Genomic DNA, 27,501 nt, shown 5'->3' on the forward strand with positions numbered 1-27,501 from the left:
TCAAGCTTAGTTTCCCGATGCCTCGATGATTTACCTCGACACAAACAAAGGCAAACATGTATGCGCCCGACAGTTTCACAGACAACATGGGATCGTACAACGTGAAACGGCCAAAGATACAGTGAATTATCGACAGGATGAGAAGTACATATTGGCTCCAACAGACATGTTCCATCAGATGGTCGAGCTGCAAGGTGATTGGCATTGGTCCGCTGAGAGTTTAAGAAACATGACTTACACATGCATGATTCAGGGAGTGGGAGTGACGAGAAGTGCTGCACAACCCGCAGAGCAGGTTCCGAGGGCACTGTTGCACGCAACAATGACCGCAGGGGCCCCCGCAGCTGCTACGGTACCAAACGTAAATCCGGCCGCGGCGTAGCATGCGACAGCCACAACGTTACACCCCGTTTGACAAACTCCGTAGGTAAAAGGACCCGCCAATGCAGATGGGGCAAGGGCGAGAGCGGAGAAGAGGATGAGAGGATTAAAGTATTTCATGTCGATACTGTTTGGCGATCGTCAAAATTTAACGCGCAAGAGCGGTTTGGTAGGTTATGGTGGTTCGTTGGAAACCTGGTGATTAGGTTTGAGCCGCAAACCAGTCTTATATACCGCCAGGATGAATATATTGGCCGATCCTTCTCGTTTTGAACACGTTGCAACCCCCCCACACACGCACACAACTGCGGACACATGGTGGAAACCACGAAATAGATGACTCGTGCATGGTCCCGAGTATTCCTGGGCCAAAATCAACATAATGAACGCGACGTCGCCCATGGTTTGCACAATATCTTCATCAGTTCGCAACCTCCCTGTTGTGCAATGGTCCGCCACCGACCAAATTATTGCGTCCCCACTATAATCGGATACTTGGTGCTATCCAACCTCAACGCAGAATTCCATAAATCCCCAGCCGTCACCGAAGTCGATTCGTTTAGGATTATATCTAATCTCCGATCAGCCGCGTCTTGTCCGGTGATATATCGTTATCCTATATCACAAACCGATCTCTCATCCCTCCACTATACCTCAACTCCGCTTTTGTTTCTCTGCACACCTTGGTGTCTGACGCCATTTTGGCTACTCCTTTCCCCACTCTCATATCCCAAATCCGTGATTCGACAGTCGTCCTTAAGCCTTGCGCGAGTTTCAGTCAGTCTTCCGGACTTTACGCGAGAAGGACGTCGATTGGTCACCGAAGAGTGTACTGTATATAGCCGAGCCGCCACTTCTGTTAGTTGGATTTAGATTTATCCAAATCGAGTGGCTGGGTCACTGATGGTTCCGCAATTTCTAACGCTCTGCGGTTACTGTTCCTTCTCTCGGTGCAGATTGTCGGATGTGAGGGTTCGGGTCTGTCTGTCAGGTCACAGCAGCTCAAGATTGAAATATAACATATACACAACATGGGTAATGGAGGACATTGCACTGGCATACCAACTCTTAAGTGGGCGCCACTCCAATCTTCCAGATGACCGGCTGCAAGATGATTGACGTCAATCAACTTGACTGCTCACAATTCAGGGAATGGGAAGGATGAGAAGTGCTGCGCACCCCGTAGGACATGTTCCAAGGGCGCTATTACACGCCACGATGGCAGGAAGGGCCGCTGCAGTGACCACAGTACCAAACTTAGATTCAGCTGCAAAGTAACACGCTATAGCCACGGCATTACAACCGATTTGGTACATTCCATCAAAAAGGGGGCCGCCAATGCGAGCGGAGCCAGGGTGACAGCGGAAAGGAGAACGAGAGGGCTAATGTACTCCATTTTGGTACCACTTGGTGGAAGTTAGCATGCATCCATCGCCCAGACCGTTTTCGTAGATGATGGCGGTTTGGCGGGTTCCGAATCGCGAATCAGCACTATATACTGCCGGGATGAATACATTGGCCGATCCTTTGAGCAAGTTACAAACTGTGTTAGCACCCACATGTGGTCCTGAGTATTCCTAGGCCAAAGTTACTGGTAGGGAGCGTACCACCACGGATGATTCTGCACAGTCCCTTCATTGGCATAATCATCCTCGATACGGAATTCGAGCCTTGGATCGGGGAGTCACGAGGGTTCCCTCCATCGACTCGTCAATCACTTCAGGTGGACTTTCTGGCATGATCCAGGGGAAATAAATAGGTACATATACACTCCGTTATCGACTCAACGACGGGAGTATGTTAGCTTCGTAAACGTGAACGAGCCCGGCTGGGGCCGCGCCAATTTTTTTTGCACAACCGCTGGGACTTCGAAAACCTACTTGTTGTTTGTTTCCTTCTCAAGTGATCATGCGTGGATAGCCTCTAGGTACAGTAAGGACTTGATTGAGTTTTGGGGAGCTCACTGGCACTTCTGGCTCCCTCTTCCAGTAATGGCAATTTCACCCTGTCGCGGTTATCCCTGCCAGCTCATCTGTTTATGCGTAGCTATTCTCCTAGAGATGAGTCCCGCCTAGAATTTAGACAGCTCCCAATATTAATATGATCCCGTGGGTTGCACTTTGTATCTTCAATTAGCTGAGTGTCATCCCTATGAGTGAGCTTGTGCATCATTGGCTTCATCTGTTAAAATCGTGGCATCGCAGCCCGACATTCCGAGCACGCCACTTCAACATTATCAGCGCATGAGTGCACTGCTTTGAGTTCTTTCCCGACATGAGGCCGCAGAAACTCCTTTTCTTTTGCAAAGCACGTGGGGTTTATTTAACGCGTTCCTCCATCCTGATATATTCTGGTTGTACAACTGTATCGTCAGCTGCCCACGTCAAGGGGTAACCCCAGTTCTCAACTCTCGAACCCCCAAACACCGAGTTGAAAGGAGTGCCATGTCCAACCCAGGCCCTTCAAAACCAACGTCTTCTCCAGTCGGGATCCACTTTCCAGGGCGTCAGGATGATCGTCCAGTGGCGGGCCAGGCACAATTCGCTTCTAATGATTCACATGGCACGCCTGCGTCGTTTGGAACTCCACCTCCAAATATCCCACCACGTTTCGTGAGTGCCAGTTTGAGACCGAGTGTGAGCTCCTCGCCTCGATTGGGGCCGGCGTTCGGCTCACCATCTCGTGGAAGCCCTCTTGTGAGTGGCCGAGCAAGCCCTGCTGGACTCCCGGAGGTTCGTGATGAACGCGGCCGCTCTGGGACCCCAATTCCCAGAGAGTTGGATGGGTTGCCAGATGAGGAGAAGGCTCGTGTGCTGAGGAGGCATTTGGTGTCCCGTGAGGAACGAGGTAGTCGTGCACCATCTATAACCCCAAATGTGTCTGCGAGACAGGATACGGGTGGTGTAAGCGCTGTGCCAGGAAGATCCAAAACTTCTTCGCTCTACGAGATGGATGATGAGGAGTTCCCAATAACATATTCGCATCCAGGTGCTGATATAACGTATGCCGCTCATCTTTTGCAGTGGGCTAGTTTCTGAACCTTAGCAGTCATAACATTTACAAGTGGCAATCTGATGCTCGTCGAGAAGCACTTCGCCGTACCCGTGCCACCTCTTTAATCGCGCCAGCAATAAATGTCGATTCAGCTTTTCAGCATATTCACGAACCGGGAGGATTCAGGAGGAACTACCTTCTGTTGCGTGCAAATGAACAAGGTATAGAAGTGCCTCCCATGTCGAACCACTTCATCGATTTCCTGTACATCTTCGGCCATTTTGTATGTGTCGCAATTTCTCTCATCTACTCCATAGGCTCATAGAATGTCCAGGGCGGAGAAGATCTTGAGGAGGACGAAGATGAAGAAATGGATGAAGATTTCCTTACACCAAAGCCCCATCCACTTTCCCCTGCTGAAGCAGGCTTGCGTGGTGTCCAATCTGGACTAGCTCAACGGCCTTTCGATGCGTCGAAGCCACACGAGCATCGCCCTCTACTGCCTCGTGACACTTCCAGAAGCCTGAGCAGACTGAGAAGACGGCAGCGATCAGCGAGTGGGAAGTACGGGGACGCGACTGTCACTCAGGCCGTTCTCATGGTGTGTGAATTCTACCATCCCCGAACTTGCGCAGCTGAAACGGGCTTCCATAGTTGCTCAAATCATTCATCGGAACTGGAATCCTTTTCCTCGGAAAGGCGTATGTAGCCATTGACGGAGGATCTGTATGAATCTAACTCCCACCGCAGATTCTATAATGGAGGGTTGTTGTTCTCCATCCTCACTCTCACGTTTATTGCTGCTATCTCGCTCTACTCATTCATCCTACTGATAAAGACCAAATTCGTGGTATCGGGAAGTTTCGGTGGTACGTGACCCTCTCGTGACTCTGCTTGGTCACACTCAGCATCTTTGCCAAAGACCTCGGCGGGATTCTCTACGGAAGGTGGTTGCGAGTTGCTATCCTTACGTCTATCGTGATATCACAACTCGGATTCGTCTCTGCCTATACCATCTTCATCGCGAGCAATTTCCAAGCGGTAATCATGGCCGTTTCCAACTGTCGTCACTTCATACCCATGAAGTATCTCATTATGGTGCAGGCGATTGTTTTATGCCCATTGTCACTGGTCCGAAACCTTGCGAGGCTCTCAGTGACGGCCCTGATTGCTGATGCATTCATCTTGGTTGGATTGATTTACATCGGATCAAATGAGGTTGCGGTAATAGCTGAGCGTGGAATTGCCGACGTTGCTATGTTCAATCCTAAGGACTTCCCGCTCCTTATTGGGTAAGTATGGATTGGATGCACTCCACGGGGTAATAGCTAACAAATGACGCCCGATGTAGGACTTCTGTCTTCGCTTTCGAAGGTATCGGATTGGTCAGTTGCTCCATCATCCCCCGTAAGAGTACGGGTGATGACGTTCATCAGGTTGTCCCGATCACTGATTCGATGAGGGAACCTCGAAAGTTTCCAGCGGTTCTGAGCGGAGTGATGATTTTTCTCCTATGTCAGTTCCCTTGCCAGGCCCGACTTATGCGATCCATTAACTCATACTCCCCTTTTCACACCCACAGTCTTATTTGGCGGTGCTGGCGTCCTTTCATATGCGGCTTATGGGTCGTCTGTCCAAACAGTTATACTAGTCAATCTACCACAAGATCAAAAGTTTGTTCAAGTTGTTCAATTCCTTTACGCATCGGCGATTCTTTTATCTGTCCCATTACAACTTTTCCCCGCCGTGCGTATTATGGAGAATTGGCTCTTCACTAAGAGCGGGAAAACAAGCTTGAGGGTTAAGTGGAGGAAGAACGTTTTTAGATTTGCCACTGTTTTCGGCTGTTATGTCGTTGCATGGCTTGGTGCCGCCGATTTGGATAAATTCGTCAGCTTTATTGGATCGTTCGCTTGGCAAGTGATATCATTGGCCTTTGCCTCGCCGTTCATTGATCGTATCCTTGCAGCATTCCATTATGCTATGTGTATCCTGCAATGTTACATTACAAGGCGTGCGCTCGCACAAGGTGGGCCAGGGCAGGGGATATTGCTCTTCTGGTATTTGGATTGGTAGCTACCGTGTTCACGACTTGGCAGACTATTCACGTACGTGCGGCCCTACAACAATGCATGTGGCTTTTTACTCATCAAATCTTGTGTTCCAGCTAATGATGGAGCCTGCACATGGAGAAGATCCTCAAATCAGATACTGCCAACCCGCATCCCCTGGGGATTCTACTCCACTTCGGTTACTTTTTGAACGTTTGGGGATTGTGTAATGGTTTTAGGGGTGCGGGCATCATTTTTGTATATGTTGCCACCCATTTTCGCTCTGGAAAGTCTGGCGGGCAATGTCGCCTTATGGAATACTACCTACATCGTTTTGCATTTCAAATAAAAGAAAGGCGCTATCATAATGGAAATGTGCCTTACAGCGTCCTAACTGATCTGTCGTCGCTGTTGGTTTGAGAAACGTTTGATTCGCTACTGGTGAGCAAATGCACCAGCCGACGCGATTCGCAATCGTCTAAGCCGGCAGTTGTGCACAATTGTTGTAGTGTTTCCGCTTCTATTTTAGAAGGCTTTGGCTGATTGTTGAGATCTGGTTTAGATGATGGCTCGTCTCCGGGGAATAAATGTTTAGAGAAATAAGCTGTTCGCCGAACGGAACCTTCCAGGAGTCCATGCAATGTATGGAGGGACGCCTTGAGATGTTCATCCGATTTAGATATTTGTTTTTCCCATGCAAGGAAAGCTTGGGAGAGTAATTTGACGAAAGGGTGGCCACGGCTTCTTGCGGAGGATGACTTGAGCAATGAAGAGACAGCGTCTGCATCAAAAGTGAGCAACATCGCACTTGGATAGTTGTACTTGTACCTCTAGGATGACCCGAGAAGATGAATGCCTCTGCAATGGAAGCAGAAAGCGTGGGATGAGACAAGGCCCGTGAAGCGAGATGATAAGCTTGGTCCTTGGAGCCAGATCGGATGGCGCTCCTTATGGCAATGTCAAAGAGTTCCTTTTCCCGGGCAGAGCTGTTGCCTGAGACAATAATATTACCACCTCTTACACCGTCCAAGTAGGCAAGGCACCATGAAAGAGCGAGATGGTAATCCTTTTTGAGATAGGCTGCATGGGCGGATGCATCTAATGCATCCCCCGAATCTAAGCTCGCGCGCAGTCGATTACAATGATCTAGTTATAATATACCTAGGCTGTGAAACCCCAAGAGCTGCGTGGCAGGAAGAATAGGGACATCTTCTAGCTTGCAATCGAACCATGAATGATTGAGAGAAACCAGTTCGTTTTTGTAACTCTCCTTGCTCTGCTGGAATGCGCGATCAATGCGCAGTTCCCTCGCGCTCGGCCCACTGTTCTCCTCATCGCTGTCTGCAAAGTCACCCAGCGGAAATTCCATCGCAACGAGCCTGCGGGGTTGTTGAGTCGTAAAATTGTTGTTGCGAGAAAAGTGAGTCAAAATATTGCTACATTGATGCGGAATCGCAAGCGGCGATGCCAAAAGATTTTCAAATTTGCATCCGTCACCAAAACGTAGAGACACTTTTCATCAGACTGGGCTTAAGGTTCTGTTCTCCCAACGTTCCACTTGACGAGGGTTAAGTATTTAGACTACGTGCATGAAGCTAGACTTGCTGCTTTTATTCCTCACTCCTGTGTTCACCGTGCTCGCTGAACCACTTCCTCATGGAAGTTTGGAGAATGGGGGCTTCATTGTTGGGAGACAGGGCGGCCCCGGTCCCGGACAGTCTTCAAAGCCTGGAGATGTAACGTCATCATTGACGTCGACGTCAGAAACACCGACTACACCAACTACAACTGCTACGTCTTCCGCCCAGCCAACGACGACCCAGCAGCCGACAAGCTCAAGCTCGCCCTCTACTACCTCCCCGACATCTTCCCCCTCCTCTTCTTCTTCATCGTCACCTCCCTCCTCTACTTCGGTTGCATCTTCAACGACTCCTAGAGCACTCACCACTTCCTCGTCTCCACCTACGACGACAGCGCCATCTGTCACAACCGTCACATCATCCGTTTCTAATTCTCAATCAACGACGACTACAAGCTCTTCGCCATCAAGTACGAGCACAGGCTCATCGGACTCTGGTGGGCTCGGAAAGTCTACTATTATTGCACTATCGGTCGCTGGCGCTGTTGGCGCTCTCGCAATTCTTGGTTTCATCATATGGAAGCTAAAGCGAAAGCGTTTCTCGGACTTTGACGATGATGGTCAGTATTCTATTCAAGCCTTTTCCATGACACATCACCAATCAGTGCGACAATGAACATCAGACAACGCCATCAAATGGCCCGATCTTGATGGCGCGGCGGCGATGCATCCGCTACCAGCACGACCAACGGGTCGTGCAGGTGTGGAAACCAGTGCACTTGACCGTTCCGAAAATGACGCGTTCGACTCGCGCAGTTTCGCCGAAAATTCCTTGACGAACCTTGTGCATCCGGCCCCTGCCCCATACTCGTTGCCAGCTCCCGATGTTCCGCCGTCCCAGCAATACCACGATGATCCCGCAGCTTTTGGGGGTCAATATCCGCAGCAACCTGAAGGTTACTATGACCCATATCGAGGTCCCGTGCCGAAATCGATGACCTTACCTCCCGAGGATCAATACGGAAGGAAAAGTCCCGGGCCGTATAACGCGTATGAAGGTGGTCGCACGGGAAGTCCTGGCCCCCAACCTCCGTACGGGGGAGGCATCGGTGTTGGACGCGTACCATCTCCTGGACCGCAAGCAGCGTATGCGGGTCGTACGCCATCTCCTGGTCCCCAGAATGCTTACGGATCCGGGATCCCTCGGACAACATCTCCTGGCCCTTACGGAGCATTTGATGAAGATCCATATGGAGGCACGGATCAGCATACAATGGAGCAACACCATCAGCAACAGACTCAAGGGCGAAACGAAAACTTTGGCTCTGCAGGTTGACGCGCATATCCTTTTCCTTCCACCTGGGACTCTTCAGAGCGATCCAAATTTTGGGAGGCATTTTGTTTCTTGTAATGGATTAGCATTCAGAGCGTTCATTCCTAAGTTTTATAGTCAATGTAACCCGTCTTAATTGCCCTCAGCCATGCTCATGACTTGCAGTGGATTGTGAGGCCTGGAGTTCTCCTTTCCTACCATCCACTCTGCCTAACCCATTTGGTCCCTCATTTCGTTGTACTTATCTCTTGGTCGAAGGCGGGCGATGCGCTGAAATGAAATGAAACCTATTCCCCTTATTTTTGTGTATTTATACCGGTGGGTGCGGCTTGCAAGTTGGACAAGCAACGACCACCGCCCATTATATTTAATGCCAGGGGGAAAGAAAAATATAAAGAAATATCTCAGAGTACGTAGATGCCTCTCCACAGCTTCCCCCGTTAACTGGCCCGTAGCCAAGGCTCCCAGGTAGCCGTAAGGTTGAGGGACCTGGAGTTTGGGTGACGTGCATAAAGGTGGGCTTAGGACCCCTCGTAAGTATCATAACGTGGCTCACGAGCTTCCCTCATGGGTTCAGGGTAAAGAGAGGCAGGCGGTGGGTGAAGTGTATGACATATTTGAGTCGGCAAGCATGCGATGTCGATCCGAGAGTTCTTCACTCATAAAAGGAATCTCAGCTAGCAGAGAGACTATATCCCGTTTCCAACGCTGCTGAGACAAGCGACGACGACGATGTCATCGACACAGAGGACATCGAAGCCGCGATGGATCGAGAACTGGAAGAGCTAAAGCGACCTCGGTCTGGGGAATCTCGGTTTGGTTCGTCTGATTAATGCAAGAAATAAAGACTTCACTTCCCACTTCTGTCCATCAGTGAATTGCAAAGTGGATGCTATCTGCCGTGAATACCACATACATGCATCCTTCGGTCGGTTTCTGATTGATCCCCGTGGTTTGTCTACGGCGCAGTGATTTTTATTGCGATAAAGCCGCCTATCGATCCCGTACGACTCGTCTGGACATATCTGTCTGAGGTGGAACAAACTGGAGTTACCAGAACGAGGTCTGCATTTACTTTTGGAAGGGGTTGTTCACTTTCTTAAGTGTCTTGTGAGGCAAGGTCGGCCCAACGTTATGCCCCCGTCTCCGACTCTTGTGCTGCCACCATTGAAGACATCTTAAACTTGGCGAAACGCCTTTTCCCGCCCCACTTTGAGTCTGATTCACCTGGTCCCATCAAGGTTCTATTCCTTCGACATCCTTTCTCTGCGCTCATACGCCTCTGTCCAGTATAAAATTATCATCACATCACGAAATCACACCGGCGTTGACAAAGGAGAGCTTATCCGGGCTCTCGCAGCATGTGTCCCAAAAGATCGCGGTCACTCTGTAGATCTTGACAATCCTGACCTAGTCATCCTCGTGGAGCTATATGCTGTTCGTCGTTCTGACCCTCCTGCTTGCATTGATACATCCTGATATTCTCATCAATTCAGTTCGTCTGTGGCATCGGGATCGTCCCAGACTACTATCGATTCAAAAGATTTAATGCTGTTGCCGTCGGGGAGAACTACAGAAAGGGAGTGGACGATATAAAACCTCGTCAGCTGGAGGCGTCCTGAACCTTACCAATCCCCCCGCCTGGCTTTATGTCTATAGTCAACTGTCGAATACAGCGCCCATTTATCCTAATTCTGCCTCTCCCTCGCACAATTGTCATGATTGCCGTTATTAAGTTCTTCCACAAAAAGTCTCCTCGTGTTCGGTGCTATCTTTTGATGGTTCTGTCCAGTTCCTGGCCGGGAAGAGTCCTGGATGTTACTATCGCTGTGATCCACACTCCGCTCTGCACCATATCCAACTATGATGCATCATAGGCCTCCAGTCCTTCCCTACCTGATCGAAACGTCCTCGATCTTGTTTGTTGGTTCACTGTTGAGAAAACAATAGGGTGGGGGCAACTGAAAATAGGTTCTTTTGGCATTTCCCTTGCACAGGTGTCAACCCCGGTCCCTCATTAGGCCGCGGATTCTACTACCTGCACAATGCTGCCCGACGTGCCACTGCGTGGAGCGCCTAGGTGCACGAACCACCATTTATGATTTATCGCTGACGAGCCTGCTATGTAACAATGATGGCGGTGCCGCTGCGGAAGCGGCACATGCATCCTCTTAGGCAAGGCTGTTGCGGACCAGCCAGTTCGGAGGACGTGCCGCTCATTCAACGTATCCTCGACCTTGGTATCTGTCATCGTTGATATCACAGAGGCAGCGGGAACTGGGCGCGTTGCCAACTCGAGCATTTAAGCTTGTGTTTTGTCCTGTTCCTAGTGACTGTATTGATTATCGGGACTGTGGAAGCTGTGGATCTCCTCCACTCACTAGTGCCTTAATTCTCACTGATTTTGTATTGTTCATGACGGTGTCAGTCGTGAGCACCTAAAGCATTTTCCTCCTTTCTACGTGGCCGTTGTTCACACGCCCCCCTTCAAGAATCTGCCGCATTGCACTATCACCAGTGAAATACATGTTTCGAGGTCGGTTTCCAACAGTTTACGCCTGGAGCACCGTTGTCACTCTTGCTTTCCTCATCAGCTCTTAGTTTCCCCCACCTCTCATTAGAAGAGCGGCTCTAATCCTTTTGTCGCGGCTCATCTAGCTGCCGCTATCGTTTTTATGGCCGATGTAGTATGCAAATATAACAGACAGCCTAGTTGCCGCACCAACTAACTCCTGTCTCTTGCATAGTCGATAACGTACTACACCCTTGAAGTTTGATTCATGAGATGACGCTGCTCCTAGATCGTTACGGTGATCCTCGGGTCAAGATTAAACCCTATACGAGGCGTGTTCAGGACTAATTCTATCTGTATCCGTGGGGACATTTGAGATATCCTGTTACTCGACGATGTCACCAGGACGCAGTATCGCTCCCCATTGCTGTGACTCGATTGATCCGTAGATGTGATGCTGCCTTACAACCCCAGTTGACGTCCATGCCCTCACTCGTTGTACGTCCTGCTGTGGACTCGTTGCGCATCGACGATAAAGTGTACGCAATCCGAGCGCAAGCTAAATCAAAAAAGCCTATGCACATGGCCAGGCAGACTACTTTGTCATAAGGTTCTCGGCCGGTTGTGCACCCTCGACGCGTGGGCAAGTAGTGTTCCCGAAATATATATATGAGATGCGTACTTATACCGAGGGCCGGCTCCTCGAGCTTCGCCTTCCCCAGGGATCCTACGGTGAGACTTGGGAGCTAATATCGACAAGATATCCCCATGTTGCGAATCTGCGAACCAGTGGCATAGTCGGGGTACAAGTGATGGAGCAATTGGTTGAAGAAATGACTGACGCCACGTATCGCGGCAATTTCTTATTGGGGATATCGGAAGCTGCGGCCACTCCTTTCAGGAAGGGAAAATGGGAAGTCACCTACGAAACATAGATCGGAGATCAAGGACGGACCTAGAAGGGAAGTGGGTGGAAGTCGTGCGATTAGGCTGAGTTTGGAGACCTTTGAGAGATAACGATGGAGTTCCTTGAGGACCCGTGAGAAGAGCTCATTTGCAATTTTAGAGGACCTCATTCACGGATCGGCAGGACCCGCTACGGAGCCGCGGGAATTCTTCCAACTCTTTGAGAGGCATCGAAGAATACTGCCATGCAGGGTAATGCTTGCTCGAGAATATTCGTCCGCTATGCCTCATCCACACGAGGGCCATTTCGTACGCCGAAACCAAACTTCGCCCGAGTACTCAACAACCCATCTGCACCTCACCCCTCACCTTCCTCCGCGCCCTCTCCCGCTTTTCCACCCGCTGAACCGAATACGCACTACCGCGTCACTCTTCACCGCTCCGCTATTGGCCTCCCTAAACAAATCTCACGGACGCTGGAAGCTCTTGGATTACACAAACGAATGCAAACAGTCTTCCATGAGCATTCACCAGACATAGCGGGGAAATTACTCCAAGTGAAGGAACTAGTCCAAGTCGCGAACGTCCCTGCGGATGCGGTTCGATCAGCTAGGGAGTTACGAGAGGAGCGGAGAGCAGTTCGTGGATACGATGTCGTACAGCGACGGCCATACGGTAACGGTCACTTAACGTTAGTGCAAGCCGTACAAGAACAGAGACTGGCAAGCCACAGGAAGGAGAAAGCACGGCGTCTAGGAGAAACACAAACCTCCACAGACCCCTCGATCACTGCGACATAATAATTCCTGCGTGATCTTCCAGGTCGATCGGAACTTTCAGGCCTCCAAGATTTGATATATTGTGCGGTAGAGAATGAGCGTACATGCCTATTAGAAGCGTACAAATTGAAAGTGGAACGTTTACGCCAAAATTAAGCAGACGGAATAGAGTGTAACGTAGGCATGTCATAATGGGTGATGTAAACAAGTGTGGAAGGAGTTGGAGTTGAGAAAACATGGACGGCAGGTGCAAGCTCGGAACTCCCTGCGAAATTAGAAAAGTGGGAACATGGATGTGAAAGCACGCGCCAGCGCGACCTCAGCATTGGTCAACCTTGGGGACAAATGAGAACTGAAATTGCGAAGTCGAAGGGAACACAAGCGCACCAGCCGATTTTTCGGTTTACTGTAACCAGTTTCACTCCATAGCGTTAGGTTGGGGTCTGAATAAGTAATAACGTCAGAAATGACGGATCACCATTACGTTGGCACTTACTCGTGTACACATTTATGTGATCGTTGATGTACTTCGCTGTCGGATAGTCTGTCGGGTTTAAGGTAAGAATATTTCAAAGTCTCAAATGAGAACTCACTTGGAGGATCACAAGTCACCGAGTCCTTCAATCCTTTACGCTGCCAAACTCGCACGTAGTCGACTTTCATCTCAGCAGGAAATGTCATCGCAGCCACATCAACCTTCTGGAACGACTCTAGAGGAAGAATTGTCTGTGTTAGAAACACCCCAACACCAAGAAATATTACGAACCTGAGACGGCCAAGTTAAGAACCATTGCCTAGAAACAACAAATATGAGCGCTGTGCAAAACATGAGCTTGGTGGAGACAACGGACCATCGGCTCTTCCGGAATGATACGATCTGAGATGTTCACTGTTGGATCTGCGCTAAATGTGAGTGCGTCGATTGCGAACACAGGTTGATCTGCGATCCAGGCGATGTGTCCATCCTGGCGGTTGTTCGGATCCGACCAGAACTCCACCCCAAACTTAGTGAACTGTGCTCCACCTAGTTCAAAGGCTGTGTCATTCAAATCCGTCAGAGCAGAGATAGCCTGTTGGCTGGACAAGAACTTGTGGGTTGGAATACACATAACAATGATAAAGCATTGCGTACAGAGCAGAACCACTGCCAAAAGCAAATTAGGCCAATCAATACGCTGCAGAAGCGGTGGGAAAAACACATACCGATAAGTATTCAACTTTGTACGCTGGGGGTTGTAGATTGTAACATCCGCGGAAGTGTTGGGGAAATAGTAGAGATTGTTGAAGGGTGCCAACTGAACGGATTGCGTGACACGGCCACCATAACCCTCCTTGTTCTTCTGAGCCTCAAAAATGTCAATTTCAGGGGCCGCCCGCCCTTTAGTATTGACAGGACCGGGGTGATCTTCCCCAGGACATGTGCATGCACTGGTAACAATGAAGCAGGTTCAGCGATAAGGAGTAAGGGATGGGAGAACGGCTCACGAGAGGCGTTGGCCAGGCTGCCAAGAGAGGTTATAGTTGTATTTCTTGTTGCCACCTGCTGTGGCCGCAATGGCTGGTTCTCCATTTAGAGTTTGGTTGGGAAGGGTACCAACATCGCAAGTGTCGTAACTACCTAAGGTATATCATTCTGATGATAGGGGAAATGTGCAGCTGACTCACGAATACGGCCAGAGACCATCTGCGGTTGCTCCGTACCCTGGTCTTCCAAGGTTGCCCATCATCCAGACCTAGATTGCCATAATCAGTTTGGGTCCTGCATCCCTAAAAGGAAATACGAACACCAGGCCACTGTCGAGAATGAAAGTTAGTTGGCTGCAGCAAAAACTCAGAATGAAAAGCCTACATATCCAGACACATCCGGAGCTCCAGGAAAGATGACGCTAACTGTAGAGGCTTAAATCAGCCAACTAATACTGAAATGCATGTCGTAACTCTACCTTCCATATACCCGGTGGTGAAACAGAATTTATTCCAACTTTGAATCATTCCGGACTTGAATATCCTTCCGTGGGACTCCTGATCCTCAATAACGATAACAAGGGCACCGTCTCGTGTTGTCACTTGGCCTGGATCGTACCACTCCAGATCTCCAGTGGCCCAGTACTGTGGGAGCATGAACCTATTAGTAAAACCATAAGAAATAGAACCCATGACTTGCCCAAAGATCGACCGCCTCCCAAAAGGGGTCATCTCCAGGGTAGAATGAACGCCCAGGCGTCTCAAACTCATCCGAAAAGACCAGCTCATACTCCTGTCCGTCGACACCAATGCGAGTATAAACGTCCTTCGGAGTAACAGGGTCAATTGCGCTTGGGAGCAACGTCAGAGCAGGGATCTGGCCTGTCCCGTTGAAATGAAAGCTTTCCCATGGCCGCTTCATCGTAAAATCCATTACGATTGGGTAGACAGCGAACAAGGTAAGAAGGGCAATAAGCAACAAAATGATCATTGCAATGTTGATCAATCCCCGCCACGAAAACCCCCCAACTTCGAGGTTGCGCTGGCCCGGCTCATGAATGAAATCATCATCATCTGCCGGACCACCCAGTCTCTCATAGGGACCATATTGATCGATTGAAAGGAATTTGGCTCGAGGGTCGGCGTCGGACTTGTAAGGGAGAAATGCGGCAGTGGACTGAGCGTATTTGGAATCAGTCATGAACGACAAAACTGAGCCCACGTTGGATCCAGTTGAGAAGCGACTGTGTGGCGGGGCAAGACTCATTACGCGACTAGAACTTCTTGAATTTACGGTGGAAGGTGCGGATGGAGGCGGTGCCTTGAACATGACCTGGGGGATTTATGAATAAAAAAAGGAGTTTAGAGTGACTACGCTTAAAAGCGCGTCAAAAACACTTACAGGATAAGGACTATAACCCCCGCCAACATCGCCGGCCATAATCCCTTTGATGTGTTCACGGTCAGCATGACTGCTGGCTGAACTTTCATCCGATATCGGTGGTTCTGAGCGGTCTGCGGCAGCCCCCCATGATGGAGAGCCCCCCCGCGCAATGGGGCCACGATCACCTACGGATAGACCACCGGCGTGGGGGTTCAATGGAGAAGAGACATATTTTGGGAGAAGACGAGCGTCAGGAAGCGGAGACTCAGAGCCGGCCGGAGAAGGAGGTAACGGGTCTCTAAACGGGGATGACTCCCTTTGCCTTGACGAAGGCGTGGATGGTCTCTCAAATGGGTCGGACGGGTCTGGGTTCGGGCGAGACATAATAATGGAGAAAGAGTCGAAGACCGCCGATAGTGGGAAGTCGAAGAGTGAGCAATTCTCAATGAGGCAAAGGTAGGGACGGTGGGATGGTGTAAGAGAGAGGCGCAGGAATACTGCTTCACAGACGATCAACAAGCAATCCAAGTGTTTATTCGAATTTTCCAACGACAGGCAAGGACAGGAAGGGATTTATGGTGAATGAGTAGTTCGGCAATCCCCCCGTGTACATCATCTTGCATCCGTAACGACGACTCCGCAGCAACGCTACGAGTATGGCTGAGAACGTGGATAGGACTCGGCCCAGTTGTATGAGCCATCTTAGTAGCACAATCGGCTCTAGTGCAGCGCTTGACGAGTGGTTACTTTGCTCAAAGTGCCAGGCATTCTCATAGGCTTATTTCTATATGTTCCAGCGACGAGAGGATTTGTCTGTTCATCATCCAAATATCTTTATTTTCAGCTTGAATACACAGGGATGGGGAATTGCAAACGAAAAGTTTTACCATCAACATGTCAAGGCTGCCTATCGTTTCATTAGGCCAATCTGCTGCTTATGAGTCATGGGTCATGTCCTCGACCAAGTTGAGGAAATACACAATCTCGGACTACCAATCGACCGTAATGTGCCAACAGCATCTCTCCTAGTCTGGTATCGAGGTTCAGCCTAAAGTAGTCTACGTTAAAGTGTCGGGTCCCAGACGCTGGACTCTCCTTCCTTGGCGACAGCTCGATCGCGCAAGGCGTAGAGCCTTGCCAAGTAGTCATCTTTCCCAACATACGCGCCGCACAATCGTCTCTTCCCTGTAAATTCGGCTCGTCCATGAAGGACTCTATGGTTATCGATGACTTGGGGAATGTTGTTCCCTTGTCAGGCTGACTATGGCAGACTGCGTCACTGCTGCACACACCTACAACGGTCCCTGGCTGCAACTGAAACCAGTATTCAGAGTCAGGACTCGAAAGAACCCGATCCCAACTGGCAAGGGCACCATACCTGCACAGCGGTCAGAATATTAGATAGCCGGATTACGGCAACGCACACGTACCAAGGTGCCACATCCTCAGGTGCCATATGCTTGATCACGCTTCGGTCGTCATTATTATATCGAATCATGGAAGGTTCCCCACCCCGAGTGGTAATGATGGGGTAGCCTTCCCCTATCACTGTATATTTGTAGAGCGCATCACCCACAGCGTGCGTCGGGACACGTGTCCTCATCAGGATTTCGAAGTCTTCGGGATGCTTCTCCTGCAGGATGGAGGCTGCGCGGAACCCATCAACAAGCAGAGATTCCCCACCCGATCCCTCTGTATGCGATAGGAGGTGGAAGATTTGAAGTCCGCACGGATCAGTCTAAAAATGGTTGTTAGAAGACGGTTGTATAGCGGTAGTTGGACGAACAAAGTAAGTGGTGTCGGTGTGTGCTTTGAGTGCCATGTCAGTATATGCAGTGTCCCCATGTGCCAAATCGGGGCTGAACTCCCAAAAGCCACCATCTACATGAATACAGGTTAATACTGAGCCGTTACCCCACTGCTCAAGCGGTCGTACAATGAGTCTCCCGAATAAAAGCGATTCGTCTGATAAGTTCCTCAGTAAGTTTTGGATCTACGGGGACACCATTGACAAGGCAAAACCCATAACGGTGCTGGAGTATTAACTTCAGAAGCATGAGTGGGGACATAGGTGGTCGAGAAACTCACGACATTTTCTAACCATTCCAAAACAGCATCTTCGGAGCCGATAACTGCTTCATAGTCCACAGAAGGGGGCGACTTCCCAATCGTCGATGACCAGTATTGTTTTCCAAGTGGGGAAAGGCTTTGAAAATGGTGAGTTTGATTCATTGTGAGAACTGCAATCTCGACCACCTCGTTCCTGCAGGATGTAGGGTTGATGTCGAGGGTGGACACCCACTTAAGCCTCCCTCAAGCCACTCCCAGGGGTAGACGGATTCATGTATTTTAACATCTGGGCGCTCATCGTGCCCTAAAACCTTGCTCAATGGGCGGAACCCTGTAATCTGTCAAATACCCCTCACAGATGACTTTTAATCCTTCCCGTGTGGCCGTCACATCTGGGCGAGGTTGAATTACTGCTCACGATGGGGAATCTAGGTCTCACCTTGAAGAGATTGATCTAGAAGGTCAAATGTGTTTACCAGGCGTTGACGGGTAATTGGATGAAAGCATTCCGGACACCTGCAGTGATCCCGCAGCCACATATTATTGCTAAGGAGTATCAATAAACAATACTCCCAGCTAGTAGAATACAGGACTTAACCATACAATACCGACTTGGCCCCATTCCATTCTATGATCACTTCTTTATCACCCCTTATCACATTCTTGGGGAGAGAAGCCACAGTGGAACTCAAGCCACGATTACATTTTAGTGATAGACCATGGGCCTTTGAGGACTGCACCTGATGTGGCAATCGAGAACGAAGGGACAAGGGCCCGATGCAACGCACAAATCCAAAAGATCGGGACTGGTGGCAATGATATCGCCTTAGAAACCCACTAAATAAAGCCATGGGCACCGTAGGGAGTCTCGTCGAACAACTGATGATTCGACCGTTAGTTTCCAAATCAGTCCGGCTCGTGACGCTCATTGAGTCGTTCGGTTTTATCGGAAGTTTTTGGCTCAATTCAGCTTTCGACAGATAAAAATGTCCATTCGTCAATCCACAACTCTTCTGCGCAGTGCGGTGCGCTCTGTAGCAAGCGGAACATGCCCTGCGGCTCGTCGTTACTCCGTTTTGGCACGCTCTGCTGTGGTGGCTCCCAGCACAATTTTTAGAGTCAGTGTGTTCATACCTTCCGAAGTGCCTTTTCTGAGAGTGAAGCTAGACTCCCTCGAGAGGCTTCAAAACTCTTGATTTTGCTGGGACGAAGGAGATTGTGTATGAACGTTCAGACTGGCCCCTTCCCAAACTGCATGAGTATCTGAAGAACGACACCTTGGCTTTGATTGGGTATGGATCGCAAGGACATGGTCAGGGTCTTAACGCGCGTGATAATGGCCTCAATGTTATTATCGGTGTGCGGAAGGACGGGGAGAGCTGGCGTCAAGCCGTTCAGGATGGTTGGGTACGAGTTCACCTTTAAATAAGGACATCCCAAATTTAACTCATCCTGCTAGGTGCCTGGCGAGACTCTCTTCCCGATAGAAGAAGCAATCCAGAAGGGCACCATCATTATGAACCTTCTTTCTGACGCTGCACAAGCCCAAACATGGCCTGAAATCAAGCCTCTTATTACCAAGGGGAAGACTCTCTACTTCTCCCATGGATTCTCCGTCGTTTTCAAGGAGGACACGAAAGTTATCCCTCCAGCCGACGTAGATGTCATCTTGGTTGCCCCTAAGGGATCCGGGCGCACGGTTCGGACGCTGTTCAAGGAGGGACGTGGTATCAACGGTAGCATTGCTGTCTGGCAGGATGTCTCAGGAAAAGCCCTGGAGAAAGCTCGCGCCCTTGCTGTTGCCGTCGGTACTGGATACGCATACGAAACAACCTTTGAGAAGGAGGTGTATTCTGATCTTTATGGTGAGCGCGGTGTGGTATGTGGTGTCATAATGCCAAAATCTTTTGTCATTTTGCTGAAGCATATATTCATGCTTTTCACAGCTCATGGGTGGCATCCGTATGTCTCTCTTATGTCGTTTTTCTGGTCGCTGATGAATGGTTTAGAGGGGATGTTCCGTGCCCAATATGAGGTTCTGCGGAGAAATGGACACTCTCCTTCAGAGGCTTTCAATGAAACTGTCGAGGAGGCAACTCAAAGCCTCTTCCCGTTGATCGGTGCATATGGGTATGTCACTATGCTCTGACTCCATATACATACTAATGTCTGTCCCTAGCATGGTAAATTTCTCCAACCATCACTGGGGTGCCTTATGTTAATTGATTATTTACCTTTCACGCTGCTAGGATTACATGTATAACGTGAGTCTTTGGTTGGAGCACGTTTACTGGGTTTTAATATGAATTTGTGTCATCAGGCATGCTCGACAACGGCGCGCCGCGGTGCTTTGGACTGGGCTCCGATTTTCGAGAAAGCTAATCTTCCTGTCTTCGAAGCGCTGTACGAGTCTGTGAAGAACGGCACCGAGACCCGCAAAGCGCTCGAATTCAATGGGCGGAAGACCTACCGGCAGGATCTTGCTAAAGAGCTTGAGGAGATTAACAATCAGGAAATTTGGCGCGCAGGTTTGTGATTTTTTTGCTGCCCAAAACAATTGAAACTAACGTCTGCCTAGGTCGCACGGTTCGCACACTTCGGCCAGAATACAAGGAATAGATGGGTCTTGGTTGTTCGCCGCCTTGCTCCAAAAAGGAGTCTTCGGACTTCGCCATCTACTTGCTGGTCTGTTATATATACATGCAACCAATTCCAAGGATGAATCATATGATATTTACTGAGATGCTGGAAACTTATGCCTGAGCGACTGATAATATGGGGGTGGGCAATCCAGCCTTTAACGGTGATAGCGCTGGAGTCGTCTTTAGCGGAGGTGTCGAACTTGTTGTCGAATGGGATATTTAGTATCGGTCATCGTTTCACTCGAGCATGATCAGACAAGGTATATCCTTGTCCAAGACGATATCCCTAAGACCTAGGAGGTGACATCGCCAGCCTCAGCATCTCAATCCAGGCCGATGATGGTGCCTACATAGAATTAGAACGAAGTCGTAAGAATGAAGTTATATTATAAAGTGAAGTCTTGAGACAAAAGAACATGAGCAAGTCAACCCAACTTGTGGAGACTAGGGGAGCACATCCAAGGCGTGAAGTCAATATCCGGGTGTGCGCGCAGTCACCATGAATTCTGCCATCATTTCTCGTCTGGTTGCTCACGCACAAGCAGAGAATTTTCTAGAGCCTCGTCCTTGACTTATCGAAGTCAAGGATGAGGCATGGCATCAACAGGACCCAGGGAATAATTCTCTGCTTGTGCGTGAGCAACCAGACGAGAAATGATGGGTTAGGGTCCTGGTGTTCTTCGCTATGTTACCCATGTGATACTGCACTCCACATTTGGATGTATGAGAAGTGCCTGGCTCCGGACCCTCAATACAGATCAGTAAAATGCAATTAGCAGGCTGATTAAAAGTTAAGAGGCGGGAAGAGTGGCGGGTTCTGCCGCATCGGGCGTCTTATCCTTACATAACATTTGGATTCATTGCGGAATGAGCATTCCATGAGATTGATTGTGTAAGCGCCCCCGAGATAGAGCTACACCAAATACTGTCGCTGGATCGACTTGAGAACAAAGCCCTCTAATCCGCCACATAACCACAATTCTTGAACACTGCTTCCTATGGCTTTCACTCTGTACTTCCGTTCCGTTCCGTCCTTGGGTATGCTAACTTGCACGCTTCCATTGTCCATCCCTACTTTGACATACCAGCCTGGTTGGACAGTAAGCTCACCGTTGATACCACCTGCACCTCGCGTGCCTCCTTGGGCGAATTGTTTCGTAAGGTCTACGACAAGCTCGGGGCACTCTAGGCATATCAGCCCGTTATTGATAGCGTTTCGTTTGAAAATGTCACCGAAAGATCCTGCAATGACGAGATTGACACCGGCTGATTTTAGGGCTGTCGCCGCCTGCTCGCGCGACGACCCTGTACCGAAATTATATCCAGATACAAGGACAACACCTGGTTTGCCGTCTGGAGAGGTAGGGTTGAGCGAAGGCACAATGGAAGCGACGGTTCCGGCAAATGTGGTATCGTAATTTTCCATGACAACCTCTGCTTGACGCTCGAGGGTGATGTCATCTTGGTATGTATACTTGCCTGGATATATAGCGTCAGTGTTGAGATTGTCCTGGGGGGCGAATAAGAGAGGACCCTCAAAAACCCGGGGGAAAGAGTCGACTAAGGGCTCCACGGAGGTATCATCGGGAGCGGGAGAGGAAACGGAAGAGTGAGAATACGAAGGAGGATTAGCTGCGGACGACTGTGATTCGGCTGGTCCAGAGATGTAGCCGTTGATGGCGCTAGCTGCCACAACGGCGGGGCTGGCAAGGTAGGCTTGCGCCTTGGGACTCCCCATGCGACCCTTGTAATTGCGATTCGTTGCACTGATCCCAGTTTCCCCCTCTTCCAAGAGGCCGGTGCCTAATCCAATGCAAGGCCCACATCCTGCTGGTAAGACCTTCGCACCAGCTGCTACCAGAGCTTGCCAGTCTCCGGAGTTCTCTGATTCCTGCTGAACAACGGAGCTTGCGGCGGCAACGTAGAACTCGACACCAGATGCTACGCGCTTGCCTCGAACGACTGCAGCAGCTGCTGCAAGATCAGAAGCTCGTGCGTTGGTGCAGCTAACGATGTATGCCTTCTGGATTTCGATCTTCTTCGCTTCCAGGACAGGAAGTGGGGTTGATATTTTGACACTGTTCGGGCCAGACACGTGCGGGATCAGGGTGCTCAGGTCAAATGTCAGATGCGCAGAGTACCCAGCATCGGAGTCAGACACAATTTTGTTTGCTTTTATAGCTTCCAGTCGTCTCCGGTTAAGGCGTGGGTGTTCGGGGGGAGCAGGAATGGCCCACGGTGTCGAGGAAGGGAAGGTGCTGTTTTCGACTTTAGAGATAAGGTTCTCATACCAAGCAATCAGGGTACCATCTACAGGAAAGACTCCGGCTAAGGCACCCCATTCAGTCGTCATATTCGCTATTGTCAGCCGCTCGTCCACGCTGAGAGCAGCCACTCCTTCACCCACGAACTCGATAGCAGCATTCAGGGCCTCGTCCTTGTTGAAGGAACCGCAAAGGGCGACTATAACATCTTTCCCGGATACCCCAGGATGCAAACGGCCCCTGAGTTCGACCTTGACCATCCGAGGAATCTGCCACCATGTCTTTCCAGTCGCCCACAAAGCTGCCGCATCTGTCCTTACGATGGGAGTGCCCACGCAGCCAACGGCTCCATACATGTTGCTATGGCTGTCACTGGCGACAGTAAGGCAATGAGGAAATGCATATCCTTCTTCAACGAGTATTTGGTGTCCGATTCCCCGTCCAGCAGGATAAAAGTCTATATTGTGCTTTCTAGCAAATGCCTCTATGGAAGAATATTTGGCCAAGTTCTTTGGTGACTTGTTCTGCACATCATGATCGAGTGTGAAGACAAGTTGATGAGGATCGTGAACACGGCTAGCGCCTATGGATTTGAATCTATCACGTCAAACAAATGAGCCTCTACAGATTCCAGCTTCACCAAGTCCTCACTTGGATATAACAGGCCCAGTGTTGTCGTGAGTCATCACATTTTGCGGTTTGATCATAACATAATCTCCTGCCTTGACCAGCTTTCCTGGGGCCAAATCGACAGCATACTTTTGCACGATCTTTTCAATGTAGGTTTGGCCAGTTGAGGAAAGTCCGGAGTATGTGGCAAATGTTCTGGTGCAGAGTGAAAGTGGGCGCCCTGCTATCTTCCAGGAAGGCATGGTCACATGCGAATCGCCGGATTGAATTTTTGAGTGGCTCTCGACAGCTCGTGACTTCCTTCGGCTCCGCGATGCATTCCGCCAAGGATGAGGAGGATGAGTGGGATCTCAATCCAACCATAACATATCGGCATCTTCTATCGAATATACCTCATGTTTAGTGGGTGTCTTCATGTGTCCCAGTCATCGCACCTTTTTTGATCAGATGAGATTGGGCAGCAACCCTCTTCGTGTTGTAAGTGAGTACGCAACGTATGAAGTATTTTTTGGGGCACTTAAATGTTCCCATGCAAGCCCTGTGCGATAACGATGCATTTTATGCTGCGTGTGAACGAATCCGACTTGGACTTCCTCCAGGTGAGACGCGAGTGCAGTGTTTGAACCACACCCGACGTGTTCCGAACCAACTATCATACAGAGACCCCGGTCGCTGCCCTACAGTGGGATTCGTTGGTGAGAATAATTTTTACATCTGCGGTACTGCGTTGGTGATTCGTGAATAATCTGAATATACGTTCCCTAGATTGCTGTCTCATACCCCGCACGAACATATGGCGTGAAACGCATGGATAATGTACATATGACGCGCTTTCGCTTATAATGCCGCCGAACTCATCCAATTTCAGGTCAAAGAGGCCAAGAAAAAATGTCCAAATTTAGTAGCGGTACATGTTATGACCTACAAGGAAGGCGACAGTGAACCAGCGTATCATGACAATCCTGATCCCCGACATTACAAAGTACATTCTTTCATTCGGCTCTGTTTACTTCTCATTTCTCGATCTAGGTCTCTCTGGACCACTACCGCCGTGAGTCTAAACGTATAGTGGATGTGTATCGAGAGAGGCTTCCTCCTGGAGCCGAGCTTGGTAAGATCATTCTCCAACAAGGTTTCTCATGAGTTTCTCATCAATTTCCAGAAAAAGCGTCTATTGATGAATGTTTCTTTTGCCTTACTCTTCCGGTTAGGGACATACTTCTGGAGAGATACCCGTACCTAGGGCAAGTGCCTCCTGAGGCTCCTAACGGACTTGATACTCCTCTACCACCACCTCCGTTGACGTATCCCTTCGAGGGATTAGGGAATCTAATTCCAATTGTCCCGTCGTCACCGACCTCTCCTACCGATTCGAAGCCAGAGTGCAGTATTGTAAATCCTTCCAATTCTCCTCGCAAGGGTCAACCCGAACTTCCTGAGGTAATGAGGAATGAATCCAATGCCTCGACATCCAAACACCCTGTAACATGGCATGATATAGTTAGTGTGGCATGATCTTCACATTGTTCTATTCCTGATTCCTCAAAGGCTCTGGGCATAGGGGCAGAGATCATGCTCAAAATGAGGACGGAAGTAAAAGAGAAATTGGGTTACACGTTTGTTCACGTTCTTCTTCTTGTTGCCTCTGATTCGAGGTGGCCACTCTGTCAGGACGAGCTGTGGAATCGCTCGTAATAAGCCATTAGCAAAGGCATGCTTCACCATACAATTCTCGAAGTGGCAGAGCTGATAGATCATGCAGCTCGTCGCTTCCTATAAGAAATTAGACCAGCAGGTGGGTCAGTCCAATGCTACCATCCGAGCTTCTGTTGAGACCGCAATAGTCCATCCTCCGAAATGCAGCGATACCTGGATATTGGAGGCCTATGCCATTCCAGAATGTAAGATATTCATTTTGCTACGAGGGACAATTAGTCACTGCCCGGAAGATCCGCTTTCTTGGTGGCAAGCTTGGTCGGACGCTTTCGGATGACATGGATGCGGAGACCGTTGGTGATCTAGAACATATTTCACTTAGTAAGCCATCTTTTCAAGAGTTTCCCGGCCGTATGTGGATTCGCGACTTCTATAGATGAGATGCAACGAATGTATGGAGAAGAATCTATATGGGTGTGGCAAGTCCTAAGAGGAATCGACAGGAGTGAAGGTCAGCTCAAGAGGATCCCTACTCAAATAAGGATTTCTGACATGCATGTCAACAAAGTGACCGAAAGAACGATAACCAAGAGTATGCTAGCTTCGAAGAACATTCAGCCGGCTTTCACCGACCCTGATGAAGGGGAACAATGGATTCGCTTGCTTTCGGTGAGTGCAATGGTTCTTTCAGACCTATTTAGTGATACTGACGTGGAGGGAAGTCTGAGCTAGCTATTCGTTTGGCCGATGCGAGAGAAGTGACACCCACAATCTGGCCGAAAACTATCGCCGTTCATTTCTCCCAAGGTAGTTATCGGGGAAACCTCCCTTGCGTGTGTTCTGATAGATTAAAATTGTAGGCTCTGAGCGGCGTGCCTCCAAACAATCGCCTTTCCCTTATACTCGTAACCTCACGGCGACTTATGTTGGCAATGTGGCGCTTAAATTGTGGGAGGCTCTCACAAAAGACAAAAAGGAGAAATCGGGTTCCGGAAAAATCCATAATATTGGTGTTTCGTTTGGTGGGCTGATGGCGGCGGAGACTGGACAGAGAAGTATCAAGGGTTTCCTAGCTGCTCCCAGACCTCGAAGAGATGGTTCTCCGTTAGTCGCTTTCCTGAAACTCGAACCCACTGAAGGTCAGGACCGTTTGAAAAGGAGACCGAGAGATCAGAGTAGTCCGGAGCTACAAGAAGCTGCTGGTTCTAGTGACAGCAACTCCTTCGTTTGCTCTCGTTGTTCCAGACGAATTTCATTGCCAAGCGACTCGAGGGAGGGTCTCGACGATCGGGATGCGATGGCATCCTTGAAGATGGAGCATGAGGATTTCCATTTCGCGCAAGATTTAGCTCGAGAGGACCATGATTTGAGCCCGAGTCGTACAAGCATGGCATCGAGGGAGGTCTACCCCGATAGGCCCTCGACGAAGAAACCGCGTAAGGAGTCTCACTCAGCTGGTGGCCGAAAAGCAGCCAAAGATGGGATTGCCAAATATTTCTCCCCGGGGCCACCTACGCCCTCCTCATCCTCCAAGGCACTGAGATAACGTACGCTAAGTTATAGACCACTGTTGCTCTTACCTAACGTTGCAGTGACGGCCGGCTGCCCGATGTTTGTCCTCATGTAGCAACAATCAATGTTGCATTGGGTTTGAGCCACCCGTGTGCGCGTTAATCGTGTCCGGAAAAGCACTTTTTTCTCAATCTACGACAAGCGTACCAAGTTACGATACATGAAGAGTCGTGGGCGAAAAGATGAAGAGAATATCCAAGTTACTTTTTAAACCATTTTGGAATCTTCTTTCCCAAGCTAGAGGCGAGGGGGCCCATCTTTGAGGAAGATGAAGATGGAGGCTCTTGTTCTCTTTTTGGAGTGGGGAGTGGGACCGATTGTTCAAGAAGTCGTGAGAGAAGAGGTGGGGGACGTATCGGATCTGCATATGACCGTAAGCAGGATAGAAGTAGCGAACAAGAAGACCTCACCATTGTAGCCATCGGTCTGGAATTTGATTAGCAATAAGGATGACGGGGCAAGATCTAATTGTGCTAATGATTGTAGTCTCACTTCTGGGTCAGAAACTTTTAATTCTCGTTTAGGTGGCTGATCTTGGTAGAAACACAGAGTTAAAATCGCGGAACACCAAGAGATGAATGTGATAGGCTCACAAAGTATGAATTTATCCGATTGTGCTTCCTCAATGAGTGAACTGCGAACGAATTGATAGACAGATTTTATTTTTTCTGTGGATGGGAATGACCTCTCCAGAATGAGTTGGTTGGGGAATTTTATCCGTATCTTTGTCTGTAGGGAAGATCAGCACCTTTGAATGATTCATGATTGAAGATGACTAACCGTAGGCCACCGACTGAGACGTGCCTCCTCATCCCGCTTCTTCATTGCTTGCGTCTTAAGGGGTGCATTTGTCAGAGCAACCACGCGTCTCTGCTGGGATGCATATGCTGCCTGTCGGACCACATGAATAGAGGCACTGGAAGATCGATGCTCTCTTCAATATCGCACCTTCAGCTCCGCAGTTGTAGGCTCGAACTCCTCGTCCGGTATATCGGCTTTGCGCATCGGATTCCATAAGTTATAAGCGTCTCATAGATCCTGGTCGACGCCCACCTGGCAATGTGGAAAGGGGTGGAGGTGAGTACACTTTCACCAGATCGGCCGCAACATCTGTTGGGTTCGTGGCCGTAACATTTGTGGTTTGGGCAGACGATCCCGTAGTGCTAACGCTGTCAGTGCGAGGCTCGTTTTTGTCATTGGGTGTCTGCATTTCAATTCTAACTTTGTGAGTACTGGATCGCAGCTGGAATCGCGCCCTGAACGCGTGTCTTCGGAAGCAAAGTT

General features: G+C 49.5%; 15 protein-coding genes across 15 annotated transcripts; 7 read left to right on the forward strand and 8 right to left on the reverse strand.

Annotated features, from left to right (window-relative positions):
- Positions 1-67: 67 nt before the first annotated feature.
- EI90DRAFT_3079712 (uncharacterized protein) lies at positions 68-661 on the reverse strand. Its single transcript, XM_039061843.1, has 2 exons — positions 239-661; positions 68-187 (listed from the first exon to the last, which is right to left on the reverse strand). The coding sequence occupies exon 1, from the start codon at positions 499-501 to the stop codon at positions 250-252; it is 252 nt and encodes an 83-aa protein (XP_038910436.1). The 5' UTR covers positions 502-661; the 3' UTR covers positions 68-187; positions 239-249.
- Positions 591-1,463, forward strand: EI90DRAFT_2584010 (uncharacterized protein). The gene is made up of 2 exons (XM_039053271.1): positions 591-1,239; positions 1,338-1,463. Exons 1-2 carry the CDS (start codon positions 718-720, stop codon positions 1,398-1,400), a joined length of 585 nt encoding a protein of 194 aa, XP_038910437.1. The 5' UTR covers positions 591-717; the 3' UTR covers positions 1,401-1,463.
- A 19-nt stretch (positions 1,464-1,482) lies between these two features.
- EI90DRAFT_3079715 (uncharacterized protein) lies at positions 1,483-1,830 on the reverse strand. The gene has a single exon (XM_039061844.1). It carries the CDS (start codon positions 1,695-1,697, stop codon positions 1,527-1,529), a length of 171 nt encoding a protein of 56 aa, XP_038910438.1. The 5' UTR covers positions 1,698-1,830; the 3' UTR covers positions 1,483-1,526.
- A 995-nt stretch (positions 1,831-2,825) lies between these two features.
- On the forward strand, positions 2,826-5,656 carry EI90DRAFT_3131792 (transmembrane amino acid transporter protein-domain-containing protein; the record flags this gene model as incomplete). Its single annotated transcript, XM_039064419.1, has 10 exons — positions 2,826-3,382; positions 3,430-3,658; positions 3,710-3,976; positions 4,030-4,076; positions 4,126-4,244; positions 4,298-4,667; positions 4,727-4,890; positions 4,958-5,282; positions 5,345-5,483; positions 5,543-5,656. 10 exons carry the CDS (start codon positions 2,826-2,828, stop codon positions 5,654-5,656), a joined length of 2,331 nt encoding a protein of 776 aa, XP_038910439.1.
- A 150-nt stretch (positions 5,657-5,806) lies between these two features.
- Positions 5,807-6,795, reverse strand: EI90DRAFT_3131793 (uncharacterized protein; the record flags this gene model as incomplete). Its single annotated transcript, XM_039064420.1, has 3 exons — positions 5,807-6,207; positions 6,255-6,524; positions 6,588-6,795. 3 exons carry the CDS (start codon positions 6,793-6,795, stop codon positions 5,807-5,809), a joined length of 879 nt encoding a protein of 292 aa, XP_038910440.1.
- An 898-nt stretch (positions 6,796-7,693) lies between these two features.
- On the forward strand, positions 7,694-8,341 carry EI90DRAFT_2938890 (uncharacterized protein; the record flags this gene model as incomplete). The annotated part of the gene is made up of 1 exon (XM_039055209.1): positions 7,694-8,341. A coding segment is annotated over one exon (648 nt), but the record flags the coding sequence as incomplete, so codon positions are not given.
- A 452-nt stretch (positions 8,342-8,793) lies between these two features.
- On the forward strand, positions 8,794-10,308 carry EI90DRAFT_3079726 (uncharacterized protein). Its single transcript, XM_039061845.1, has 7 exons — positions 8,794-8,853; positions 8,916-9,157; positions 9,213-9,239; positions 9,308-9,401; positions 9,459-9,554; positions 9,580-9,775; positions 9,835-10,308. Exons 2-7 carry the CDS (start codon positions 9,103-9,105, stop codon positions 9,958-9,960), a joined length of 594 nt encoding a protein of 197 aa, XP_038910442.1. The 5' UTR covers positions 8,794-8,853; positions 8,916-9,102; the 3' UTR covers positions 9,961-10,308.
- EI90DRAFT_3079730 (uncharacterized protein) lies at positions 9,885-10,756 on the reverse strand. Its single transcript, XM_039061846.1, has 2 exons — positions 10,720-10,756; positions 9,885-10,664 (listed from the first exon to the last, which is right to left on the reverse strand). The coding sequence occupies exon 2, from the start codon at positions 10,638-10,640 to the stop codon at positions 10,356-10,358; it is 285 nt and encodes a 94-aa protein (XP_038910443.1). The 5' UTR covers positions 10,641-10,664; positions 10,720-10,756; the 3' UTR covers positions 9,885-10,355.
- Positions 10,757-12,001: 1,245 nt separating this feature from the next.
- EI90DRAFT_3131796 (uncharacterized protein) lies at positions 12,002-12,556 on the forward strand (the record flags this gene model as incomplete). The annotated part of the gene is made up of 1 exon (XM_039064421.1): positions 12,002-12,556. The coding sequence occupies one exon, from the start codon at positions 12,002-12,004 to the stop codon at positions 12,554-12,556; it is 555 nt and encodes a 184-aa protein (XP_038910444.1).
- Positions 12,557-12,808: 252 nt separating this feature from the next.
- On the reverse strand, positions 12,809-15,200 carry EI90DRAFT_2938892 (glycoside hydrolase family 16 protein; the record flags this gene model as incomplete). The annotated part of the gene is made up of 12 exons (XM_039055210.1): positions 12,809-12,978; positions 13,032-13,079; positions 13,129-13,245; positions 13,302-13,329; positions 13,387-13,612; positions 13,733-13,963; positions 14,021-14,149; positions 14,201-14,268; positions 14,321-14,329; positions 14,385-14,425; positions 14,479-14,660; positions 14,689-15,200. The coding sequence occupies 12 exons, from the start codon at positions 15,198-15,200 to the stop codon at positions 12,809-12,811; spliced, it is 1,761 nt and encodes a 586-aa protein (XP_038910445.1).
- Positions 15,201-16,202: 1,002 nt separating this feature from the next.
- On the reverse strand, positions 16,203-17,828 carry EI90DRAFT_2978018 (uncharacterized protein). The gene is made up of 7 exons (XM_039055927.1): positions 17,810-17,828; positions 17,472-17,757; positions 17,320-17,416; positions 17,170-17,264; positions 16,808-17,121; positions 16,676-16,761; positions 16,203-16,613 (listed from the first exon to the last, which is right to left on the reverse strand). Exons 2-7 carry the CDS (start codon positions 17,613-17,615, stop codon positions 16,447-16,449), a joined length of 903 nt encoding a protein of 300 aa, XP_038910446.1. The 5' UTR covers positions 17,616-17,757; positions 17,810-17,828; the 3' UTR covers positions 16,203-16,446.
- Positions 17,829-18,389: 561 nt separating this feature from the next.
- EI90DRAFT_3292770 (uncharacterized protein) lies at positions 18,390-20,338 on the forward strand. The gene is made up of 9 exons (XM_039067349.1): positions 18,390-18,571; positions 18,621-18,860; positions 18,913-19,332; positions 19,400-19,415; positions 19,463-19,583; positions 19,633-19,636; positions 19,703-19,717; positions 19,774-19,981; positions 20,032-20,338. Exons 1-9 carry the CDS (start codon positions 18,440-18,442, stop codon positions 20,070-20,072), a joined length of 1,197 nt encoding a protein of 398 aa, XP_038910447.1. The 5' UTR covers positions 18,390-18,439; the 3' UTR covers positions 20,073-20,338.
- A 670-nt stretch (positions 20,339-21,008) lies between these two features.
- Positions 21,009-23,231, reverse strand: EI90DRAFT_3131800 (uncharacterized protein; the record flags this gene model as incomplete). The annotated part of the gene is made up of 2 exons (XM_039064422.1): positions 21,009-22,956; positions 23,011-23,231. The coding sequence occupies 2 exons, from the start codon at positions 23,229-23,231 to the stop codon at positions 21,009-21,011; spliced, it is 2,169 nt and encodes a 722-aa protein (XP_038910448.1).
- Positions 23,232-23,285: 54 nt separating this feature from the next.
- On the forward strand, positions 23,286-26,497 carry EI90DRAFT_3079745 (uncharacterized protein). Its single transcript, XM_039061847.1, has 18 exons — positions 23,286-23,391; positions 23,451-23,470; positions 23,526-23,588; positions 23,650-23,684; positions 23,755-23,805; positions 23,858-23,971; positions 24,019-24,100; positions 24,152-24,489; positions 24,538-24,605; positions 24,661-24,700; positions 24,752-24,784; positions 24,834-24,890; positions 24,939-25,026; positions 25,082-25,156; positions 25,214-25,314; positions 25,368-25,452; positions 25,506-26,192; positions 26,273-26,497. The coding sequence occupies exons 1-17, from the start codon at positions 23,303-23,305 to the stop codon at positions 26,189-26,191; spliced, it is 2,025 nt and encodes a 674-aa protein (XP_038910449.1). The 5' UTR covers positions 23,286-23,302; the 3' UTR covers position 26,192; positions 26,273-26,497.
- Positions 26,273-27,493, reverse strand: EI90DRAFT_2585890 (uncharacterized protein). Its single transcript, XM_039053273.1, has 6 exons — positions 27,166-27,493; positions 26,998-27,108; positions 26,811-26,946; positions 26,628-26,750; positions 26,422-26,578; positions 26,273-26,349 (listed from the first exon to the last, which is right to left on the reverse strand). The coding sequence occupies exons 1-6, from the start codon at positions 27,220-27,222 to the stop codon at positions 26,316-26,318; spliced, it is 618 nt and encodes a 205-aa protein (XP_038910450.1). The 5' UTR covers positions 27,223-27,493; the 3' UTR covers positions 26,273-26,315.
- Between the last annotated feature and the right edge of the window lie 8 nt (positions 27,494-27,501).

The sequence above is a fragment of the Cantharellus anzutake genome (genome assembly GCF_015039405.1).
Source record: "Cantharellus anzutake strain C23 chromosome Unknown EI90scaffold_81, whole genome shotgun sequence".
Classification (NCBI taxonomy): domain Eukaryota; kingdom Fungi; phylum Basidiomycota; class Agaricomycetes; order Cantharellales; family Hydnaceae; genus Cantharellus; species Cantharellus anzutake.

Excerpts from the sequence above, each read along its gene's own strand:
- EI90DRAFT_3079712 (XM_039061843.1), bottom strand. The coding sequence starts at position 501 with ATGAAATACTTTAATCCTCTCATCCTCTTCTCCGCTCTCGCCCTTGCC.
- EI90DRAFT_2584010 (XM_039053271.1), top strand. The coding sequence starts at position 718 with ATGACTCGTGCATGGTCCCGAGTATTCCTGGGCCAAAATCAACATAAT. Across the intron at positions 1,240-1,337 it reads ATAGCCGAGCCGCCACTTCT|ATTGTCGGATGTGAGGGTTC; the intron begins GTTAGTTGGATT and ends CTCTCGGTGCAG.
- EI90DRAFT_3079715 (XM_039061844.1), bottom strand. The coding sequence starts at position 1,697 with ATGTACCAAATCGGTTGTAATGCCGTGGCTATAGCGTGTTACTTTGCA.
- EI90DRAFT_3079726 (XM_039061845.1), top strand. The coding sequence starts at position 9,103 with ATGGATCGAGAACTGGAAGAGCTAAAGCGACCTCGGTCTGGGGAATCT. Across the intron at positions 9,158-9,212 it reads GTCTGGGGAATCTCGGTTTG|TGAATTGCAAAGTGGATGCT; the intron begins GTTCGTCTGATT and ends TCTGTCCATCAG. Across the intron at positions 9,240-9,307 it reads CAAAGTGGATGCTATCTGCC|TGATTTTTATTGCGATAAAG; the intron begins GTGAATACCACA and ends TCTACGGCGCAG.
- EI90DRAFT_3079730 (XM_039061846.1), bottom strand. The coding sequence starts at position 10,640 with ATGCTCGAGTTGGCAACGCGCCCAGTTCCCGCTGCCTCTGTGATATCA.
- EI90DRAFT_2978018 (XM_039055927.1), bottom strand. The coding sequence starts at position 17,615 with ATGAATCAAACTCACCATTTTCAAAGCCTTTCCCCACTTGGAAAACAA. Across the intron at positions 16,762-16,807 it reads GATGTGGCACCTTGGTACGT|GTATGGTGCCCTTGCCAGTT; the intron begins GTGCGTTGCCGT and ends ACCGCTGTGCAG. Across the intron at positions 16,614-16,675 it reads GCAGCCAGGGACCGTTGTAG|TCATCGATAACCATAGAGTC; the intron begins GTGTGTGCAGCA and ends ACATTCCCCAAG.
- EI90DRAFT_3292770 (XM_039067349.1), top strand. The coding sequence starts at position 18,440 with ATGTCCATTCGTCAATCCACAACTCTTCTGCGCAGTGCGGTGCGCTCT. Across the intron at positions 18,572-18,620 it reads CTCCCAGCACAATTTTTAGA|ACTCCCTCGAGAGGCTTCAA; the intron begins GTCAGTGTGTTC and ends GAGTGAAGCTAG. Across the intron at positions 19,982-20,031 it reads TCAGGAAATTTGGCGCGCAG|GTCGCACGGTTCGCACACTT; the intron begins GTTTGTGATTTT and ends ACGTCTGCCTAG.
- EI90DRAFT_3079745 (XM_039061847.1), top strand. The coding sequence starts at position 23,303 with ATGCATTCCGCCAAGGATGAGGAGGATGAGTGGGATCTCAATCCAACC. Across the intron at positions 23,392-23,450 it reads TCGAATATACCTCATGTTTA|CAACCCTCTTCGTGTTGTAA; the intron begins GTGGGTGTCTTC and ends GAGATTGGGCAG. Across the intron at positions 24,891-24,938 it reads GGCCTATGCCATTCCAGAAT|ATCCGCTTTCTTGGTGGCAA; the intron begins GTAAGATATTCA and ends ACTGCCCGGAAG.
- EI90DRAFT_2585890 (XM_039053273.1), bottom strand. The coding sequence starts at position 27,222 with ATGCGCAAAGCCGATATACCGGACGAGGAGTTCGAGCCTACAACTGCG. Across the intron at positions 26,579-26,627 it reads CCAGACCGATGGCTACAATG|ATCCGATACGTCCCCCACCT; the intron begins GTGAGGTCTTCT and ends GGTCATATGCAG. Across the intron at positions 26,350-26,421 it reads ATTCCAAAATGGTTTAAAAA|ATTGAGAAAAAAGTGCTTTT; the intron begins GTAACTTGGATA and ends CGCTTGTCGTAG.